At 38.9% G+C, this 21,270-nt stretch overlaps 1 protein-coding gene across 1 annotated transcript in view; it reads left to right on the top strand.

Moving 5' to 3' along the window:
- The window catches only part of LOC143210863 (uncharacterized), a 33,718-nt gene that overhangs the window by 10,070 nt on the left and 2,378 nt on the right, over positions 1–21,270 (top strand). The window contains exons 2-5 of the mRNA XM_076428102.1: positions 14,245–14,360; positions 19,856–19,971; positions 20,329–20,473; positions 20,801–20,983. Of these exons, the coding sequence (XP_076284217.1) occupies positions 14,245–14,360; positions 19,856–19,971; positions 20,329–20,473; positions 20,801–20,983 (560 nt within the window). The remainder of the gene's footprint in view (positions 1–14,244; positions 14,361–19,855; positions 19,972–20,328; positions 20,474–20,800; positions 20,984–21,270) is intronic.

Genomic DNA, 21,270 nt, shown 5'->3' with positions numbered 1-21,270 from the left:
TTCTTTAATACGAAGTAGATAACTCAAAATGTCCAAGTTTCAAGTTACCTAGTTCTTACATTCAGGCGGCGATATGTTCCTTGCAGAAGAGAATTTGAACGCGACGAGAGAGAGATAAAACAGCGTATAGGCGGTTCGTTGGTTAATTACGGTTTATCAACGCGAGATTTCGTCAGGATTATTCAGCAATGATTCACTTCTTTTGATCTCGATGTAATAAGTGCAAAGGTTCCGACGAATCGGTTCGCCACGAGACACTGACCATGAAAACTCGGTGGATCGTGGAAAAAACGAGGTCGTGCATAATCATCCAGTCTTCTTGGCTCATTTCGCGTGTAACTACGATAGCGCCATTGAATTCATGACCAACAGCCGCTGATTTTCTGAACGTGACCGTTGTGAAACACGGCAGCGAGCGTGCTGCCCGATCGGCAATAAAAAGTAGTCAAAGTCTAACTAATTTAATGTGAACGTCTCCCCTCTTGTTTTACGAAATTACGAATCCCATAAATGCATGAGAACACGCATTCTAATGAACATAAATGTCTCGACTCTGATCACTTCAACTTATACTTGTGCTCGTAAACCTGCCGGTCAACATTGGTGGATTTCAACAGGCATTCTGAGAGTAGAATGCATTGCTTTTCTTAAAAATTGCACATATCAGACCAATGTTTAATTTTCAGGATTTTTTCTAACAGAATTAATTAGATAACAATCTGTGGTTTTCGGAATTTGATATACATATATACGTTTCGGTTATATCCAAATATTACGATTAGACTGCGGATCTTTATGCAAAATAAAAATTCTCAACGTCGATTGCAAGATGCTGGTATCAGATAAATATTTGTTTCTGCCATTAACAATTTCAGTGAGTTGCTAATAATTCATTGAAGAAATTCTCTTTGGACGGTGGGGGGGGGGGGGGATGTTCAGCTCCTCGGCTCTCTAAATCTTTTACAAAAATAACAAACATATTCTTAAACTGCATGAAAAAGTTTCCAAAACTTTGTACGAAATTTTCAAAAGAAATGTTATCCCCTTCCTGATACTTGGAAGATATCGGGCGAGTCGGCGTCGAGTTCGATGGCCTGCGAAATGGGAAAGATGGCTGACCTCGGCTCTTCCGGGGGAACGATCCTCAGCGAAAAATCCTCCGATTCCACTGACTTGCGTCACGTTTTACGATCATTCTTCGTCCCAAGGCAGTATGACGAAAACCTCTTTGACACAGTTCGTAGTACCATTAATTTTCTACCTCGAAATGAATTCATCGTAAAAACATAGGTACTTCCTGCGGTGCAGCAGTTTGTATGCGATTGAATCATTAGATAGATCGTAATCTTCGAATTCACTTTCATTAATTGCAACTGCGCGATTTAATTGCTAGACATTATTCGCGTTGCTGGGTATATGAACCGTTTATTCAGCTGTCGTAGTCGTTGCAGGATTATGAATTCTTATACGCGTACAAAATCTTTATTTTTATCCAGTTATTAATATACGTATATCCAAAAAAAATATTTGCATTTTCTTTAATTGTCATTGGATTCATCCCCTTAACTTCTTTTTATCATGCAAGCAACACGCATTTATGTAACGTATTCCCAAGAAATCTGCGTTGCAAAGATTCATTAAATCAAGACGGAAAAACGTTGGAAGATAGAGATAATAGTGAAGTAACTGTGACAGAATTAAATTCAAATAAGGAAAATATCAGTTATTCATGATCGGACTGTAGATGTGTGAACAAGCTTCCGTTTTTTCGTGGAAAATACTGAGAAAATGATGTCGGTTTTAATCAGATTGTAAATTTCTATTAGAATTGATTGAAGTCTGTATTTCATTGGTATACATATTTGCTGTGTGTGCACAGCTGAATGGAATATAACCAACGAGGCCAGGGCACCGAAGAGGCAATCTCGGTAGCCAGAGAGTATTTCGTATTCACGACAGTGCCGTCGAAAGGTGGAGCTGGTTGTCGACATCAAGGACCGTCTCGAACGCGACGAAGCATTTTGTTTTCACACGGTACTCGCGTGTACCGTTATCGTCCGTCGCGATCGAGTTTTATCGTCGTTACTCGATCGAGTACATTTTTCCTCTCGCTGTGTTGAACCGCCTCCGATCGAGCCTCGCGATAAATCGAACATGATTCTGCGGCTCGAACGGACGCCGCAAGAAACGCTCGCGGATGTGCATATTTCATTTCCCCACCACAGATCGGTAATCGGCTCCAAAACGAACAGAATTGATTATGCAGTGCGACACTGCGTCCAGCGATCATCGCAGAACGGGTAGGAAGTATATTATCTGGCTGTTAGCTACTCCATACACCAACCATTTCTCAGTACAGTCTCTTCGGTTAAACTTTCACTTGAGGGACCAACAATTTTCAACTTTTCTGAATGTTATATTATACAATTTGACGAACAAATGATGAAACTCTAAATTCTAGAGCGAGGAATTCAAGCGCTTGAAATCGAGCAGCTTTATTCGTGTATAATTTTCAAGTTTTATTATAATTATTATATTCTCGTCAAATTGTATTAGATGATTGCATAAGTTCGTGCCCGATTTTCATAGATGCTAATCATTCATAGATGATAATCTTTTCTAAATGTAGAAAAGAAAGGCGACTGTATAATTGATTAATAAAGCTGTACTCTTCAAAATTTAACCATTGAATTTTATTTTCAAATCGGCCACGAACTTATGCAATCATCTGATGTAATATTACATTCAGAAAAGTCGAAAAATTTTGGTCCCCCCAGCGAAAGTTCAGCCGTTCTTTCTTTTTAATTTCTTCGAGGTGTTCATCGAGCGTGTTTCATAAATTGACGCTATGCAAATATGTATAATGTCGCTGTCGAAATCTTTCCCGTGTTGCTTACGGACTCCGATGCACAATATTTGTCGTATTTTGCAAACAAAAACGAGAATTGCACGTTTATCCGGTAGAGATTCTTGGGAAAACGCAGGCGTCATGCTCACGTGCTCTTCCAGTATAGTACTTTCGATGTCTGTTCGTCTTATACGAGGAATTAGAGCTGTCAAGTATTAGACCTGTCAAGCGTAGAGTTTCTTTTGTGAGCACAAGATTACTTCGTTTTCTAGATTATTTATTTCGTTAGCTGATATCAAGCCATCTAACAACAGTATTTCTCTTTGGAAACAAGAATGTTTCTATCAAACTAACACTAAACTTTGCAAGTATTTTAAACCAGGCGTGTCAAACTCGTTTACCACCAAGGACCTCATTAAGTACTATAAATTAATTCGCGGGGGCGTTATAAAAAGAAAAGACTCGAAATAAAGAAGAAACAGTTATATTTAGGATAAAGGTTAAAGGTCTGGCCGCGTGTTTTAAACATTTGAAATTCTACAGCACATATTGGTGTAGACCTAATCTCGAGGTTCCAGGGTGTACACGCGTCCAGGAGAAAATTTTCGCTAGTTTCTCCTGGCAACAGCAGTCGCACTGATACTTTCGCTCGATACATAACGATCGAATATACTGTTACCGAGCGGCGACAACTTTTCATATGTTATTCAGTATCATTCAACAGAATAACGAGCACGCTTTGACAATCCATGACCGTTTGAACTCCACATAGGCTGACAAAGTACCACGAATGATAAACTTAGCTTGAACTTTTTACCATCGATTCTACAAGTCGCTGTGCACAAATAATACAGTGGTCGAAATTTCTATAAAGTCATCTTCCTTTTCATAGATATTTTAAAAATATCACCATTTTTGTGTTGATTTATCGTATCTTTTCTTGTGCCTTGTAGACACTCGGATAGAGGGACTTGCGTACTCTAGACCTCTAGACCGCTATGTTTACTATTTACGTTTGTTTTGATTTTTTTCTGTGTGGTGCAGAACACACGTGCGAAGTTTCTATAAAGTCACTTAGTGTTTCTCTGTATTCTGAGCAGAGAACTACGGAAAACTGCGAATATTCTAAAAGTATTAGTTTTAGAACTCACAGAAATCCTGTTTGTTATAATTTGGTTCACGTGTATGAGAATGCCGAGAGGAAAAGTACTAACAAGTGAAGAAAAAGCATCAATCGATGCTTATAAAGATATGGGCTGCTCTAATCGCGCAATTGCTAAGAAAACTAATCGGTCATATACGGTGATTAATAATTATACCAATTTACGTGAAAATTACGGAAAAAATTATTTTAAAGGTAGTAATAAGAAACAGTCAAAGAGACAACATTCTATATTAATGAGGTCTGCAGCTAAGGAAAGGAAAATGCAGCACAATTTTGAGCTGAATTGGAGCTCCCAGTAACAACAAGACGTGTGCAACAACTTTTAAATTCTTCTGGACAAAAATACAACGTAAACCAGGCCTTAAAGAAGTACATAAACCGGCCCGTATTGATGTCGCACGGGCACAAAACCCAGTGACTTTATAGAAATTTCGCGGCCACTGTATATCAGTCTCACAATTAATAAATGAATACGTACTTACTCCAAAAGTAGCCAGATCATTGGGTTTTTACTGTTATCGCGGTGACGTGATATCTTCAGGTGTTCTTTTCACCTTGTCACGTTTTATATTTTTTCTTGTTTTCTCAATGTAAATCTTCTGTTAATACATTAAGCACTACACTTGCACGCGACACCGAAACGAGTTACCGGATGATACAAGAATAGAAAACAAAGGTTTATCGTAACAATGGTTTTTATAACGTTCTCACACCTCGTACATAAATTCTGCAGTAAATAGACTGCGGTTGGAAATGGATAATGAAGGAAATGGTAAATGAGATATCACCAGTTTATTAAAATTGTGAACACATGATTTTTGAATCTCGATTCTCGCAATCGATGCAGACAATGTTGCATAACTGTCCACAGTCTACTAATAAAATTTGGATTGTTTAATAAATTGTATATGCAGCAAGTTTTCTCGTGCTGTGACAAAGAAATAGAACCACTCGATCTAAGAAACAGCACGGACCCAAGGCTCTTTCTTGGATCAAGGCATTATGTAGTACATAATATGTACTGCACTTTTGTCCAACACTGTATTGTTTAACGCAAGTTCAAGTCAGAAGCAAACAATGAAAGTAGCGAAAAATCGAATGAGCTTACAGCTTTGATCGGCAAGGTATTATCGGGATGAGAGGCAAGATAAATCGCGAGATAAGGTGTGTGATTCGCCTGAAACCCAGCTAGAGCAAATATCAGGCTAGAGGTCCATATATCTAATAACTTTGTCGCGGTGGATCGCTCGGCGAACAACAATAAAATTTACCATTTGATCGTAAATTACGGTTCACTCGACGATAAAGTCGTGTCGCGGTGAAGAAGGAAGGAAGGACAGTTTATCGTCGAAAGTTTGCGAAACGATTGTGTCGCGCAACTCGTGTCACAAGTGCTCGCCGTGGCTATTCACGTGCACAGAGAGTGAAACGAATCCGACGAGGCTCTGGTACGGAAAATTCGCTTGGTATTTGCATTGGATTTCCATCGGGAGATTTACAGTTATGCGACCGCACTTGGTCTTCAGGAGCTGCCGCGAAACGATTTACGACACCATGCGACAAAAGACCTTCGCCTTCATCGACGCTGATCTTCGAACAGCTACGATCCGTGCAGATAGCGTGAATTTTCTCGGTATCGACTAATTGATCGAGCTTAGTGTCGCTATCTACTCGTCGATCGCGTTTTGGATTAGGATATCGTGTCCATTGTCGCTTTGTAATTCCCACGCGCTATCGCGGAATCAAAAATTACAGCGGAACTACATTTTCTTCTCTAATGCCATCGGCGAATGGAAAAGCGAGAAGCTCGCATGAAATTTCCATTAACATCGCATCTCCGATAGATTTTTGCATCGATTTACTATTACAAACTAAAAGAATAACTGTTACAAGTACAAACGAAATGAAGTTGACATCTTCAATTTAAGAAGTTTTTCAACAACTTTGAATTTCAATTACTCAATTTTGCTTCGGACATTCCACAAGAAATGAGTGCAGCGCGAGAAATTGGGAATTGTTCGCGGTAAATTGTTCACAGAGTCGTCGTTCCGGGTTTAAGTCAGTCCGGCTGTTTTCATTTTTTATTCAACAGATGCAATTAGCCGTAGCCTTCGTACGTAAAAAAACAGGACCGTTTGCTTCATTGTTCTGCGTTTACCTTCACTTCTCCGAGACGCTTCGTTCGTCCATGGAGAAACTCTTCCTGTGTTAGGCCTTCCGGGAACACTAAATCTCGTCTACCAGCTTGCATTATGTTACTTCCTTTATTCGCGAATATTTGCAATTCAAGGGATAGACAAAGTTCGCAAGTATGTTTTTACGCGGCGGTATTCTACAATGCAATTTACGTATATTCTCGAAACGAGACCGGCGAATTACAACGTACCATTGTAGAACAATATTGGTTTACTTTAATCGATTAAAGAATGTTTTTAATATTCTATTAAATTTATTAATTAAAACTTCAGTCACATTTTGTGCTCGGTACGGATAGTGTTGAGTTAAATGCTACGGGTAGCAATTCGGTTACAAAATTACACGTATAAAGACCACATTAAGTGCCCGCAAATGCGTGATACATACTAATAAGCAATTAACTATTAATAGAGGCTACGTTACCGGATGATCATTTCGATATTGCATCGACAAGCGTTCCCGTGGGAACAATCAACGGATAGAAGAATGCAGACGATGCGAATTTAGTTTTAATGGTCGGGTTCTGTGCATCGACTGAAAACATGACGAAACATGAAATTCACTTGCAACATTTCGACTTTTTTTTGTCAGAGGAGAAATATGGAAGGAGGAGGATCCGATTTTTTGTCACGAAGACGAATAATGATACACGAACGGGCAACGTCGAATCGAGGAGCATCGAGGCTCGCTCTCATTTTTCGCTAGTCGCTGATAATGACGTGTTATCGCGATCCACGCACAGTGCACTCGGCTGTGTCTTTATACCACGGCTCGCAGCCAGATCTTGTTACCGCGACACGTGGCGACGAGTGCTTTCTCGCGACATTTTTGATCGTGAGAAGTTGATTTCACTTCTCCCGCGATCACCGAGTGAAAGATACGTGTAAAGATTCACGCTACCCGCATAATACCCCATGGAACAAGTTACAGTTAGCTTGCACAGTTACAGTCCTCGACAAAATAATGAGACACACAACTGGCACACACATATTTTTAAATTTCTTATATTTAAAGATGGAAAGTGTACACTCCGTTATATCCCGAATACTACATACTATCTCCAAAGTAAACACGCAAAATCTTAGGATTGTATCGCATACCATCGCAAAATTAGAGAAAGATATGTGAACACGGACTGACTTTGCTTCGACAAAAGTATAAGACATTTGGCTTATTTTCCAGTCATATGATTTTGAATCTTGTGATTTTCTTACATTATAAGTACATTTATTACAATGAAAAATAAATAATGGGTCGAGGAAAGCAGTTAGATAAAAGTGAGGTCGATCGAATCGTTCTGTTGCGCTCGGAAAAGTACAGTATTAATAAAATTGCGAAATTATTAAACGGAAATAGGTGCGCGATATATAATGTGTTAAAAAATCCAAGTGTTTATGGAGAAACGAAAGGCAGTGGAAGACCTACCGTTACTTCCGAACGTGATAAACGTGCAATTTTGCGTGTTGCGTCGAATTTTAAAAGACATAACAAGACAAATAGCCGAAAAAGCAGGTGTAAAACAAATTTAAGAAATGTACATCGCATTTTACAAGGAAGCAAACACATTAAACGGAAGAAATTAAAACAACGGCCACTCTTAATGGAGAAACATAAAGCAGCACGACTAAAGTTCGCTTGTGAACAAGTCCACTGAATGAAAAACTGGAAAACAGTCATTTATAGTGTCGAGAAAAAATTCAATCTAGATGTCTCTGACGGCTGGGCCTACTAGTTTCATGATTGCAGAAAGGAAAGAACTCCATTTACGTTGCCGTGAAATGGGTGGTGGCAGTGTTATGATAATACTAATAAATATATTGAACTAATAGCAGATCAGTTAAACAAGCCTGCAGCTCGTATCACACGCTGTGACTATATTTTTCATTCTACGCGAATGGGAGACAATATAATAACGCAAATGAACTAAAAGAAAGTATAAATCACAATTGGACACATTTAGAACAAAAACGAATCAAAAAGTTATATAAAACCATAGACATATAGAGATAGACTGCGCCGTCTTATGGGCGAGTTGAAGCCCACAATGGCGGCGCGCGGTACAAAGAGTGAGAGAGAGAGCATTAGCCGGGGTCCATAGCGCTCTCTTTCTAATTGATGTATTTATTGATGTTTTATTTTTGTTTTTTGCCGCCATTGTGGGCTTCAGCGCTTCGTACAGGCCGCGCAGTCTATCTCTATATGTCTATGTATAAAACTATCCGAAAGCGCGATTACTAGACGTAATTCAATTCAAAGGAGGTATCACAAAGTATTGATTTTGTATTTTTATTTGCTTAATCAATAGACTGTGGATTTTATTCATTTATGACAAAAATGGGTAGATGCAATTGAAAATAGTGGACAAATGAAAAACATTTAAGAACATCAATGTATTAGTTGAAGCTGAAGAACATTATTGAAGAATGAAAAAAAATTATTACTTGGCTCTTGTTTGTTGCAGTTGATGTAAACAATTTATATTTTGCATAAAGTTCCGCAATCTATTAATCAAACATATTTCTGTTAGTGTCTTATACTTTTGTCGAATTAATGTCAGACCGTGTTTACATATCTTTCTCTAAATTAGCTATGGTACGCGACAAAATCCTAATATTTTATAATGTTACTTTGGAAATAATATCTAATATATACAGGATACAACGGAGTGTACATTTTCTACCTTTAAATATGTCAAGGTAAAAGTTAGGCGTTTTAACGCACTTTGTAGAAAACCCCACATCCTTGGAATATTGGGAAATACCAAGTTCCCTTTCGTTTATACCTTGCCGTTCTTTCTTCAGGTACGAGTACGAAGGTACGTACTGCTGCCCTTGCGTTTGGGCAGGCAGTTCTAATCGTGCGCCCGTCTTGTAGACACCTCCGACAACATCTTCCAATACTTTAATATATTTCTTCCACCGTTCACGTTTATAATTATTTACACAAAACCTCTCATCAAAATATATAAAATTTAAAAATGTGCTAGGTGTCTTATTATTTGATCGAGAACTGTGTATATTTTTGTCTAAAATCTGATTTCACCGCTTTTATTCGTGTGCAACGATTGCCACTTCCATAACTGTTGGTTTAATGGGCGGTTTAGGGTGAGCGCATACTAGAGGGTCTCGAGAAGGTCGCGGAGCTTTGCTCTCCGTCTACCTGCTAGAGATTTGTTGCCGCATGGACTCCTTGCTCCCTTCCTCCAAGGCCCCTGCCTTCTCGAAACGATCCGCGGCCTTCTCGACACCCTCTAGTATGCGCTCACCCTTACAGTCCTCAGGTATAAACGACCCTTGTAGTAAGGGAAAAGCGAGGAACGAAGTCATTCGCAAGGAAACGATTGAACCTAGCACGCACTTTGTTGTATTTTAGTCGTAAAATGTACTATCCAGAGAACGAAAGAAAACTAGCAATCTGAATGGTCAGGCTTCTTTCCCCGTTCCCTTCCCGCTAGTTTTCTTTCGTTCTCTGGGCAGTACATAAAACTGTACTTATATCTTCAATACTGTACACGTTTAAAATGTAGGTAAACTAATAACTATAGACTGTGGGTTTTAAAATAAAAATTATTTGCATCGATTACAGTGAACAGGAGCCAAACAGAAATTTCTTTCTTTCTATAACAATTTTGATAAGCTGGGACTAATACATGGAAGCTCTTCGATTCTTTTAATCTATCTTGATTTCATTTCGATTTTGAATTCTACGCCGAAACAAATTCCATGTAGATCTTAATGTATGTCTTTTTGTCGCGGAGTGTAGTACGGATCGTCTTCGCCTGGTCAATTTAATCTAAGAACGACATACGCATAATTGATCGACTTTCATTGATGAAGAAGTTATTATAAAAAGTTCCTAAATTGATTTCGTTTTCTGTGAAACGCGACACTGACCGAATCAGAATTAACTATAAACGTAGATAATAGAGCACGCGATCTATCGAAGTACATAAACAACCTTGTGTTACAAAAATGGAGGTAAGAGTTATAATTATAGCGCCGCTTTTTTTGCCTCATATGTTTCCGAAGTATGTTAATTTATGAAGATCGATGTGCAGAGAAAATTTATTCATCTTCCTGTATGTAGTTCATTGAGTGAGAAGTAAAACAGTGGCATCATTCGATTGATTGTAGTTTTTATGTTTATAAAATTAAACTCGGTTCAACCGGATCTGGAAGGTACTGTCACAGTGATGTATCAATCGAGTATCTCTCATCAGAACTTCGCAGTTAACAGATCTGCACAATAAATAGGGTTACGCATCTTCATAGAAATTAGAGTTGAAAAGAACTTATTTACATTGACGGGAACTTCAGCTTCTCCGGAGAGCAGCTTGTAACCGATACTTAACGAGAATATCGTTCAAGGGACCGATCAAGTGCGTTTCATTTGCCCACTATACACATGCTCGTTTTCACTATTTCGATGAGCTCTCTTAATGCCGAAGGGGCAATCAGAGAGAGAGGAGGAACGAGAATTGAAAGGAGAAAGACAAGAAATTTCCTCTTTGAGTGTCTACGTCCTCGAAGATAAGCATCGTCGCTGGGCAACGGGCCAACATTGCAAAAGCCGCCACCAAGAAGGACTCTTCTCCGAGAAACTTCTCCTAATGACGTCGAATTACATGACACATTGGCGTTCCCAGCGGCGATTAATTCGAAAGCGGTGGCACTCAAAGGAAATGTTTAGAGTTTCGAATTTCGAAGATCAAATTGCATAATATTATGTACATTCAGAAAAGTTGAACATTTTTGATCCCCTGAGCGATAGTTCAGCTCGCGATTCCGCAATTTTACGTATTACTGCGTCAAACTTACAGATATTTCGTGGATCTTTGTAAATCCTGTCGATTAAACTCTACAGTCATTAACTTAATGCTTCGTGAGGCAATCTGCATTAGAACTTGATCGATCAGCGGAGGATCATGCGGTAGCTGGAGACTTTTCATTGTAATCCTACTTTATTGCAGCATTAGTATCTTTTTTCCTCGTGTAATCGCGAGGATATTTGTTCGAAAGTATCGCTGATTTATTGCTCGATATTGACATCAGTATTTGGCCGATAATCATGAATAGACAGCGGATTTGATGTATTTATGACAAAAACGAGACTTCTGAAACACATTACGAGTATCCTACTGTTTGAACAGAGCCTCAAAGAATATCATTGAAAGAGACTTTCGATATTGTTTACAAAGAGTGTTGCCGCACGTGTGTATCTTGGCGCGAAGAATTTATTATTCGAGTGGTCTCGATGATAAGGTTACTGGCTGAAAGAGGTCTAATCTTGAATGGTGCTCGCCGAGGCTAACGATCGAGAAGAATTTGCATACGCCTTGATTCATCGAATCCTTGAACGATAAGGAAGGTTTACCTTCCGCGGCCGTGAGAAGTTCGACAAACGCGGCATATTAATCGTGCTGGTAAATAATTCCGCGCAACTGCTCGAGTACATTGCGTCGAGCGGATTCTGTGGAGTAAACCGGTGAATTTTCTGTCAAAATCAAAGAACTTTCGATAGAAATCAGAATAGAGTGATGGTTTTTTAAAATAAATTATAGCTGATAGATTACAGTATATGGACAAATAGAGGGATTGTGTGTACGAACGTTTTTTAACTCTGTAAATCTGTGTGAAACTTGCCGAATTACAAGAAAAATGAGAATAGAGCGATGGTTTCCTAAATAAATTACAGCTGAAAGATTGCAGAATATGGACAAATAGAGGGATTATGGTACGACTGTTCTAGAATATGGGCAAATAGAGGGATTATGTGTACGACTGTTCTAGAATATGGGCAAATAGAGGGATTATGTGTACGAACGTTTCTTAACTCTGAAAATCTGTGTGAAGCTTGCAGAATTACAAGAAAAATAAGAATAGAGCGATGGATTTTCAAATAAATTATAGCTGAAAGATTGCAGAATACGGAAAAATAGAGGAATTATGTGTACGATCGTTTTTTAACTCTGAAAATCTGTGTAAAACTTGCAGAATTACAAGAAATTTGTGATTGATTCGCAATTATCAGATATTTTATAAGTAACGTTTTATGAGCACCAAAAAATGAAAAAGTTCGGAGAATTAAAAAGTGTTCCTTAGAGATTTTTATTGATATATGACGTCGTTTATCTGTTCCTAGAACTATTGTATACATATACATTCAGGGAACCACATCTTCGGGTGTCGATGTGTGACGGCATGATACATACAGAAATTAATACTGTTCCGAGAACCATTGTTTTAAACATTCCAGGGACCATCTCTGCCGGTCCTATTACATTAATCTCTGCGATATCTTAGGTTTACAAACAGAGATAGAGCAAGTGTACCGGCAAGCTCCGGACCATCATCAGTCTAAACCTAACTTCTGAAGAGAGAGCATCTACATAAATATCGTTTAAAAGATATCTGCCTGTTTTCTTTATTATAAAATTACCTTGCTTCCCAAATAACCAACAATTTTGGAACTTTTGCAGAATCGTGTGTTGTTTAGAACATCTATTAGAAGATCTCCGAGCTGAATTCGAAAGGATTACAAAAAAGAAGGATCGTCTCTTCTTCGGCGAAACGACTAATCGATAGCGTATCAATGAATGAATGTTCCCTGAATGAAATAATCGATATTTAGGAAGAGGGGAGGAAAAGGAGTGATTTCGTACTATCGTCGTGAAGCCGTTAAGAAAGACGCGTCATCGTAGATACGATGAGCATAAAATATTATACAGGGTGTCGCATCAATAATTTCGCAAACAGGAATGAAGTAATCCGATCTCGGAGAAAAAGAAAGGAAAATATAGGCGCGTTCGGACGTTGTTATCCTCGTTCTCTTTTTACTCTTTCTATAGTAATGAAAACAATCGTTGCGTCAGTAAATATTAGTTCGTTAGCAGCATCGCCACATTTGCCATTCCATTTCTGCATGCATATTGCCTTAACCCCTTTTCGTCCAATGTCGAGTCTGTGCCTCGACATTCAATTTAATTCCGACTATGCGTTTTATACTTATTGGTGTTCTATTTAATTGCAACGTTCGAGTGATATCGTATCTCAGCACGATGATAGGATTTCCTTAACACTAGGTTTACGGAGCTCTAGAAATAACTATTTCACATTACTTTATAAACACAACAAGAATGGGTCTATCCAAATTTTTGGACATTTTTCCAATAATATACGTATACACAAAGAAATAAGCATCTTTACAATCTTAATAATCGCAAATTAACACGTTCGCTGCCGAGCGACATTTTCAAAAACGGTTCCACCACGCCAACAAATTTTAATTAATTGTAAAATAAAAATACAAAACATGTGTATTTATGGGAAAGATATTGAATTTAGATAATGTTTAATTGCTTTATTAATTATACGAGTTATATCGTAGTCGGTTTTTGCGATAAAATGTTTTATGACAAAACTAAACACAAACTTCGACCTACGAGATAACTCGTTGTTGGCAGCGAACGTGTCAAGAATATTATAAATTAAGAATATCCCGTAAACCTTGTGTTAAAAACCTCAGATCTGAAATATTTAAAGAACCTGAAGGTACTATTGTACTATTCTCGACTTACTAAAATAATTAAACGAGGAAATAAAAATGTCTCCGTAGCTCTCGCATTTCGCAATGAATGCAGACAATTTTTATTTTCCACGAAACTCCGTAATAATTTCGATTTTGCATGAAAACCTTTCGACGGAGAAGTCTTACATTTGCTATGATCACAGCGTGCAAGCGACATGTGCAATCAGTGTACACATGAAATAAAGTGTAGTCGATAATTAATTTCCTCCTTGCAATCTCCGTCGACGACAAGCCATTGTATTGATTAAAGGAACACACCAAACCACATATGTAGTTTGATCGTTTGAATTTAGGCTTTGATACGAGGGTAGAAAATGATTGGGCACGACCCTGTTCAAGAGACATACCTCTCCCCCTATCCCATCCTCTTTCTCTCTTTCATTTTTTTTTCCTCTCTTGGTCTATATCTCTTTCTCTATCTCTCATTCATTTCGTTTTCCTCTTCCAGGCACTGAGAGATGTCCTCAGAAGGGTGTCGTGAAACAAGTGGCTACGAAGCTGGTAAGGGCGCTGTCCGAGAAAGGACTGGCCTTGCTCGTCAACCACGGCATTCCGGAATGCAAGGTACGCATTTCCTTCGATACTCGTTCCGTATAATCGCTGGATCGAACACGGGCCCGAGAATCGCGCGTCCTTGGCGGATGCCGTGATTATATTCACCGGGGAAAGTAATCATTAAAATTGAACAAACAAAGCACGATAAGTACCCGCGAAGGTCGCTCGAAACGCAAAAACAACGTCTTCGAGTATAAGACGAAGACGCCTCAAGATTCCTCCACCTGTAAGTCGAAATGGTACTTGCTTTTTCCAATGTAGAGAACATGTGAATCAAATTGTGTACGTCAGAAATCTGACCGGAATATATTTTCTTTTCACGATGAACTAACCGTGGCGTCTCGAGGATTCATTTTTAAAATTTTACTGGAATAATAACTAAGATATTTTCAGAGAGTTTCTCAATCTCTTCTTTTCAACATTCATTCAAACTGTGTATGCATATTTTTAATTTCACATCATCGTATAATAGCTACGTCTTGAAAAAGACAGTACAGAGTAACGCAAGTTATTGACTTAGACCACTTTCATAATTATGGGCGCATTTGTCACAACAACGATCGAGTGAACGGTCAACAAGTGTATTTCCGTGATTTCGCAAAAGTTGCAAATCCAATCGCTTCGGCGATAAGCGCAAAGACGTCAAACAAAATTCGATTTCTTCCGATAGAATCGCGACAGAAGATTTCAATAAATCAGCTGGTTCGCGGGGCTAGAAGTAAAACGGTAAAAGGAGAGATAACGGACGATACACTTTCATGAGCGGCTCGTTTAACAAGCACAAATAGGTGTTGGTATCTGAGTACCGCGTGTTCGATCGTATTACGTCCAGAACGACCTCGGCTCGCAAACGAAACTCGCATGTCCTCGGTTGCGTTACAAAATTACCGTCCTGCGCGGTCTCGCGAGCGCGCGCGCGCGAGCATGGAACCAGTATTAAAGGAGTCAAGGTGAGGAAGTACAAAGAAAGATAAAGAAGAAAAGTGTCAGCGTGCTGCTCTGACCGCAGAATAGGGAACAACAGGGATTGGTAGCGCGAATCGTTAAATCGCGCGACATCCGTCACCAGTTTTCACGGGTTAGCTGATAAAACGTGTGGATCTCGCGATGACCTTGCTGACGACGCTCGAGCGCCTCTTATCGAGGAAGAAAACGTTATCGTTGACTGTCCGTCACATTTCCACAAGATTATTCGTCCGACGGTTACGACGGGACGTATAGGATACAATTATTGCATATCGGTTATCGTGCCTCTTTGCAATGTGTCGATTATGGGTTGCACTCGATCAACAATGTTCTGAGAAAAGCAAGTGGGGCGTTTCTTTCGGAATTGACGAATCTTCTCGCATAATTCTTGATCACTGTCCCTTCGCTTACTGGCCTAGTCCTTCCACTGGGGGCATCGCCGCGAGGAGCTTTCGAAGCGGTCGACGCAGTCATAAAAAAAATAGCTTCCCTACACGATATCTGTCTCTGCTCGGAACAGACGATAGGAGCTACATCGCAACTTTACTGTATTACGTCGGGGCAGAGTTGGTCAGGAATTAATTACACGAGTATTTAATTACATGAGTATTTAATTACATCTTCAATTACATGTGCAAAAGTGGACTATAATTACAATAAGAAAACGGCTAAATGGTCCAAAACATAAAAATTAGTCGTTTAAAAGAACAATTACACTGAAGTAATTGTTAGACTCAATTGCAATTACTCCTTTCACAATTACTGTAATTGTAATTGTGGTCCGCTATTACAATTACTATTTGAGCCAAAGTCATTGCAATCACCAATTACACAATGACATGTAATTGTAATTTTATTTCTGCAATTTCAAGTAATTTTTATGCAATTACAAGTAATTGTAATTGGCAGTTGCAATCACTTAACGCCAAAATGGCACTAAAAAAAGTAATTAGATACCTACTCAATGGAAATGTCTAAAAAGGACAAACAGAAAGCATATGTTATATATTATCCCACTCCAACTTTGAAATGAATGTAATTTAACAATTACATGTAATTGTAATTGGAAATTGTTATTGGAATTACATTTTGCCCAACTCTGCCTCGGGGGTATGGTGGCTCAGAAAACGTAGAGGTACTACTCTTTGACGTTTTACATAGAGAAGGACAGCGCGTAAACGACAAAGAGGGACTGAGGGTCGAGGCAGTCGGCACAGTTCAAAAGACTGGGTCATTTTCTTTTACACAACTTTGATCAACGAATTTGTGAGATTTTTCTAATTAAAATTAGTCGAAATACGGCATTATTTGGACCATATTTACTGATTTAAAGTGTGATCATAACTCGCTGTGATGTAGGTAAATTTGATCGAAACTCTGTCGAGGATGGTTTCTTTTTAATCAGGGAAATCTCACAAGTATCTTAGTAAAAGTTCTGGAAATGAAGAATAAAAATTGTAGCTTATCACTAGACTGCGTATTTTTATGCAAAATAAAATTTAAATACATCAATTGCAATCTACATGAGCTAAGTAAAAAGTTATTTTGCTCATTAATAATCTTTTAATCTTTTTATTGTTTTGAATTACATCTACTCATTTTTCTCAGAAATGCATAAAATCCGCAGTCTACTTATCACTTTACTTTTCAATACGCTTCGATTCCTCCGTATAAGCATTTGATTGCCAAATTACTTGGAACAATTTGATCACTCCCATCGCTAGTTTTAACCCCTTCTCGATGGTAACGAAGGTAACAGACGGCGCACAGCTTGCAAAATAATGAATGCTGGCTTCCTTAGCTATTATCTGTGCCGTAATGTCGCGTGCCTGTTGGCATACCTCTCGCGCAATGTTTGATAAAGAATTACAAGCGTATCGATGATAATTCCCGGGGTTATGTTGAGAATTACCCGGATGTCTAGCCAGTTCTCCAGGACGTCCACGTATTCGATAGTTTCCTTAAATACATACACATGCCGGAGATTTTTCTGCAATTTCTCGAATTATCCCAGACATCGGTTTGTACAAACTAAGTATTTATTGCACATCTTTGTTTGGTTATAAGTCATAGGTACAGTAAGGAGCATAACTGATTCCACACACTTTAAATCAGAATAACTTTTATATGAATGGACCAAACGACTTCAATTTCTCTGTAAGGCTAGAAGAATTAGTTTAGTAAATGACGTCTAATAAATAAGTTGAAAAAATGCACTTGATCGGAATTGTGAAAAACAATACTAAAAATTGATTTCTACAACTTTTTTAGCTGGCCCAATAACGAAAATTTAAAAAATGTGTTTTGTCAACTGGTATAAATTATATACGCTCTGAAAATTTCATTGAAATTGGTTAATTGGTTTACGAATTATAAACGATCAAAAATGGTAAAACTTGCCACTTTATGATACACTACAAATTACCACATTTGATCGTTTATAATTCACAAACCAATTAACTAATTTCAATGACATTTTCAGATCGTATATAATTTATATCAGTTGACCAGACACGTCTTTTGAATTTTGAAAATCAATTTTTACTATTGTTTTCACAATTCCGTCCAAATGCATTTTTCCAATATATTTTTTACACATCATTTACTAAACTAATTCTTCCAGGCTTACAGAGAGATTGAAGTCGTTTGGTCCATTCATAAAAAAGTTGTTCTGATTTAAAGTGTGTGGAATCAGTTATGCTCCTTACTGTATATCTTGAGTGTCCTGCTCGCATACGAGTAATTGCGACCTGATCCTAGACCCGTTCCTAGAAACTTTGGAATCTTTTAAGGTTTTATAAACATTGGCTTTTGTATCGCGGAGTTTGGTTTCGGAGCCCTTAACCCCTTGCCTTACAATATCGTGTCTGACTCGTGATGAAAATTCCGAACCGATTCTGATAAAAATATATGTTAATAATTTCCTTTAAACCGAAATAAAATTCTATCTTGGTTTCGTTAATATGCAGCTATTGGAGAACATCTAGGCATACAATTTTCATCAGTGTTCTCCTTTTTTAGGAAATTACGATCTATAAACAAGGGCAAGGGGTTAATCCAATTAGCAATGAACCGTAGTACATAATAAAATAGGTACTTACTTTATTCTGTTCATACGGCACCTTGAATACAATGATACTTTGGTTATCGATAGCAATTGAAAGGGATCATGCCCATTACTAGTTAGAGCGCTTCTTTTCCAAACGGTGGTGGCGGCGGCTGAGCGATCGTTTTGCGCTGACGTCACGGCGCGGCGCATTCTTTATCAAACATGTATGTACAGCTGAATGCGTCAATTGGCTGAAACGAACCGTCGCTTTTAATTATCTCGACTCGAATCGAATTAAGAGTGCCGGCTCGGAGGGCAGCCGGAGAGCGGTGAAAACGTATCGAAGACGGCCGAGCAATTTCTCCTAGGAAACTGTAGGCTGTTGCGTAGGTTCTACCCATTCATGGGAATTCTACTTCGTAGGAAATCGTTTTTTTCCGACGCGAATGAGATTGCTTACTCGGGAATGATTCCAGTTTTTGCACGGCGAGACTGGTCGATCCTGTCCTTCGATCACGGATGCGTGTAAAGTACGCTCGAGATCCAGGATGAGATCAATTTCGATCCCTTATTTTACGATCTTCTTGCGACCAACGCCGTTCACCGTAGATTGCGGATGATTGTGCATTTATAGCGTTCGCTGATAGGTAGATCGTACTAAAATTCATTTTCTCTTAGAACTCGTCCGCCGCAGTCTGCGATAATGAAACTGCACGTCCGCTATGGTTTCAGTTTTGCGGACATTATAAGAACGCGGGAGACTCGTCTCGAAAGTAGACTCGCCGCGAGAGATGTCGAAATTGCAAATCGTTTCTCTTCGGAAAAAATTGTTATTGCATGCAGCGTTGCTGATACATCGACTTCAAACTTGTTAGGCTCGCGATACGCGTGCGAAATGTGTTGCACAAGCTTTTTTCGAAAGTTGAGAGAAGATTCTTGAAGATTTGAATCGAAACATGAAGGCCACCTCGAGATCTCCAAAGAACAAACATTTTTATGGCATCGTGCTAGCCACGTTGATTCTATATGAAATTTTCCATTTCATTGCATCGCAGTTTCGTCAGAATTACTTCGCAAAAATTTTGATTGTTGCGACGGTACATGCCTTATCACAGTGAACAAAATCGTAATGACAATTCTGCGATGCGAGTCCCACGTCAATTTTCTCTATTTTTGTGCCGAGCGTCATTCCTGAATTTATCTGTACGGCATTTGAGAACGAAAATGACGCGCATCGTCGCAATGATAAGCCTCATTACATACTTATCAGTAACCCGAGGATCGTCACCTGGCAAGGCGACATATTTCTGATACCGAATGGAGAACTTAATTACACAATGATTCACTCCGTTGAGTACTCCTAAGTGGTCTGCATTAAATCGCCGATCATTTGAATGTTCCGGAATCCCTCTCGATGCCCACTTGCATTTGTCATCTTTCATCGACATTCCTCGGCAAAACCGTTCAACATGATCTTCTCTGTTCACAGATGAAGGCCGCTTACAGAGCCCTCGACGCGTTCTGCGAACTACCGGAGGAGACGCGAGCGAAGTACGAGCGAAATTCGCCCAGCAATCATGGTTACATCAAGCCTGGACCATCCACGTAATTATTTACTACAGATTTTATTGGTTGTGTCATTGCAATTAATTTTGGACAATTTCTCAAACATTCGCTGGCAAAACACGCGTCAAGAAATATTTTTTATTGTTTATTCATCACTCAAAAGATTTGATTAGACGATTAGACACATCTTCTCATCATTCGCACACGAATGTTCGATTATAGACACACATAAAACAAACACTAAAATAAATCACAAATCAAAAGTTACGAGATTATCAATTTTATTTGGAAAATATAAACAATTATAAATGGAAGTCACAATGCATACAGTATCATGTAAAGAACTAAAAACTACTGTGACGGACAAAAGTTTATATTGTTTTGTCAAAATTGCAGGTACACTGACGAGAAAGAAGCTCGACATGCTTTCAACGTGACCGGAAGCGGAGGACCCTTACCGGATGGAGAAGTGCCCGGCTTCAAACTGGCAGTGGACGAGCTCACGCGAGATTTCAAACAACTGTCCGCCATGCTTTTAACTGTAATCACTTTGCCTTTTAATAGTTCATTCCCGAACAATCGACTCGAAAGCCGGTATTCTGTAATTCTTCCACGTTTTTCGAAGTGCCTCATCTGTCTGATTGTTTGTAAGGGGCATAAATATTTCTAACCATCTGGCTTTGGTATCCGGCTGTGTGTATAACTTCTTTGGAAAAATTCACGAGTCAGAAAAACTTGGTTAAATCAGTATTTCAAACGCGTGCGCTGCTCATTATGAAAACGTATAAATCCGACAGTCTTTATACTGTAGTCGTTAGGCACTATAAAGTAAAAATAGAAGCTAACGTATGCGATGTGTGGCTTATAGGCTCTGGCCGTGGGCCTAGAGAAATCAGGTGACTTCATGAGCTCGAAGCATTCGCGAATGCTGGAGTCTGGCAACGAATCCATCCTTCGTCTACTTTACTATCCACCCCTTGGTGCACCAGCGCCAGGACTGGCTCGTTGCGGCGCCCATTGCGACTACGGAACTCTCACCTTAATAGCTCAGGTACTAATGATCTGCTAAAACTCCACGCAAATATAGTTTCTCTATATTTCCTTCAGACACGGCAACTCATAACAGTTTTCAATCTGTGCTTCCTATCAATCAATTAATCAAAAGCTGTATAAAATGAATCGTCGTACAGCCACTCACCGTGAAAATTGTGCATATAATTAGACTGCGGATCTGTACGCAAAACAAAAAATGTTCGTATTGATTGCAGGACACAGGAGCCAAATCAAAATTGTATTCTTCTTTTAATTATTCTATTAAGCTGAAACGAATACATCGAT

This window comes from Lasioglossum baleicum, chromosome 7, assembly GCF_051020765.1.
Source record: "Lasioglossum baleicum chromosome 7, iyLasBale1, whole genome shotgun sequence".
Lineage (NCBI taxonomy): Eukaryota > Metazoa > Arthropoda > Insecta > Hymenoptera > Halictidae > Lasioglossum > Lasioglossum baleicum.
This window is presented reverse-complemented; position numbering and strand designations above follow the sequence as displayed.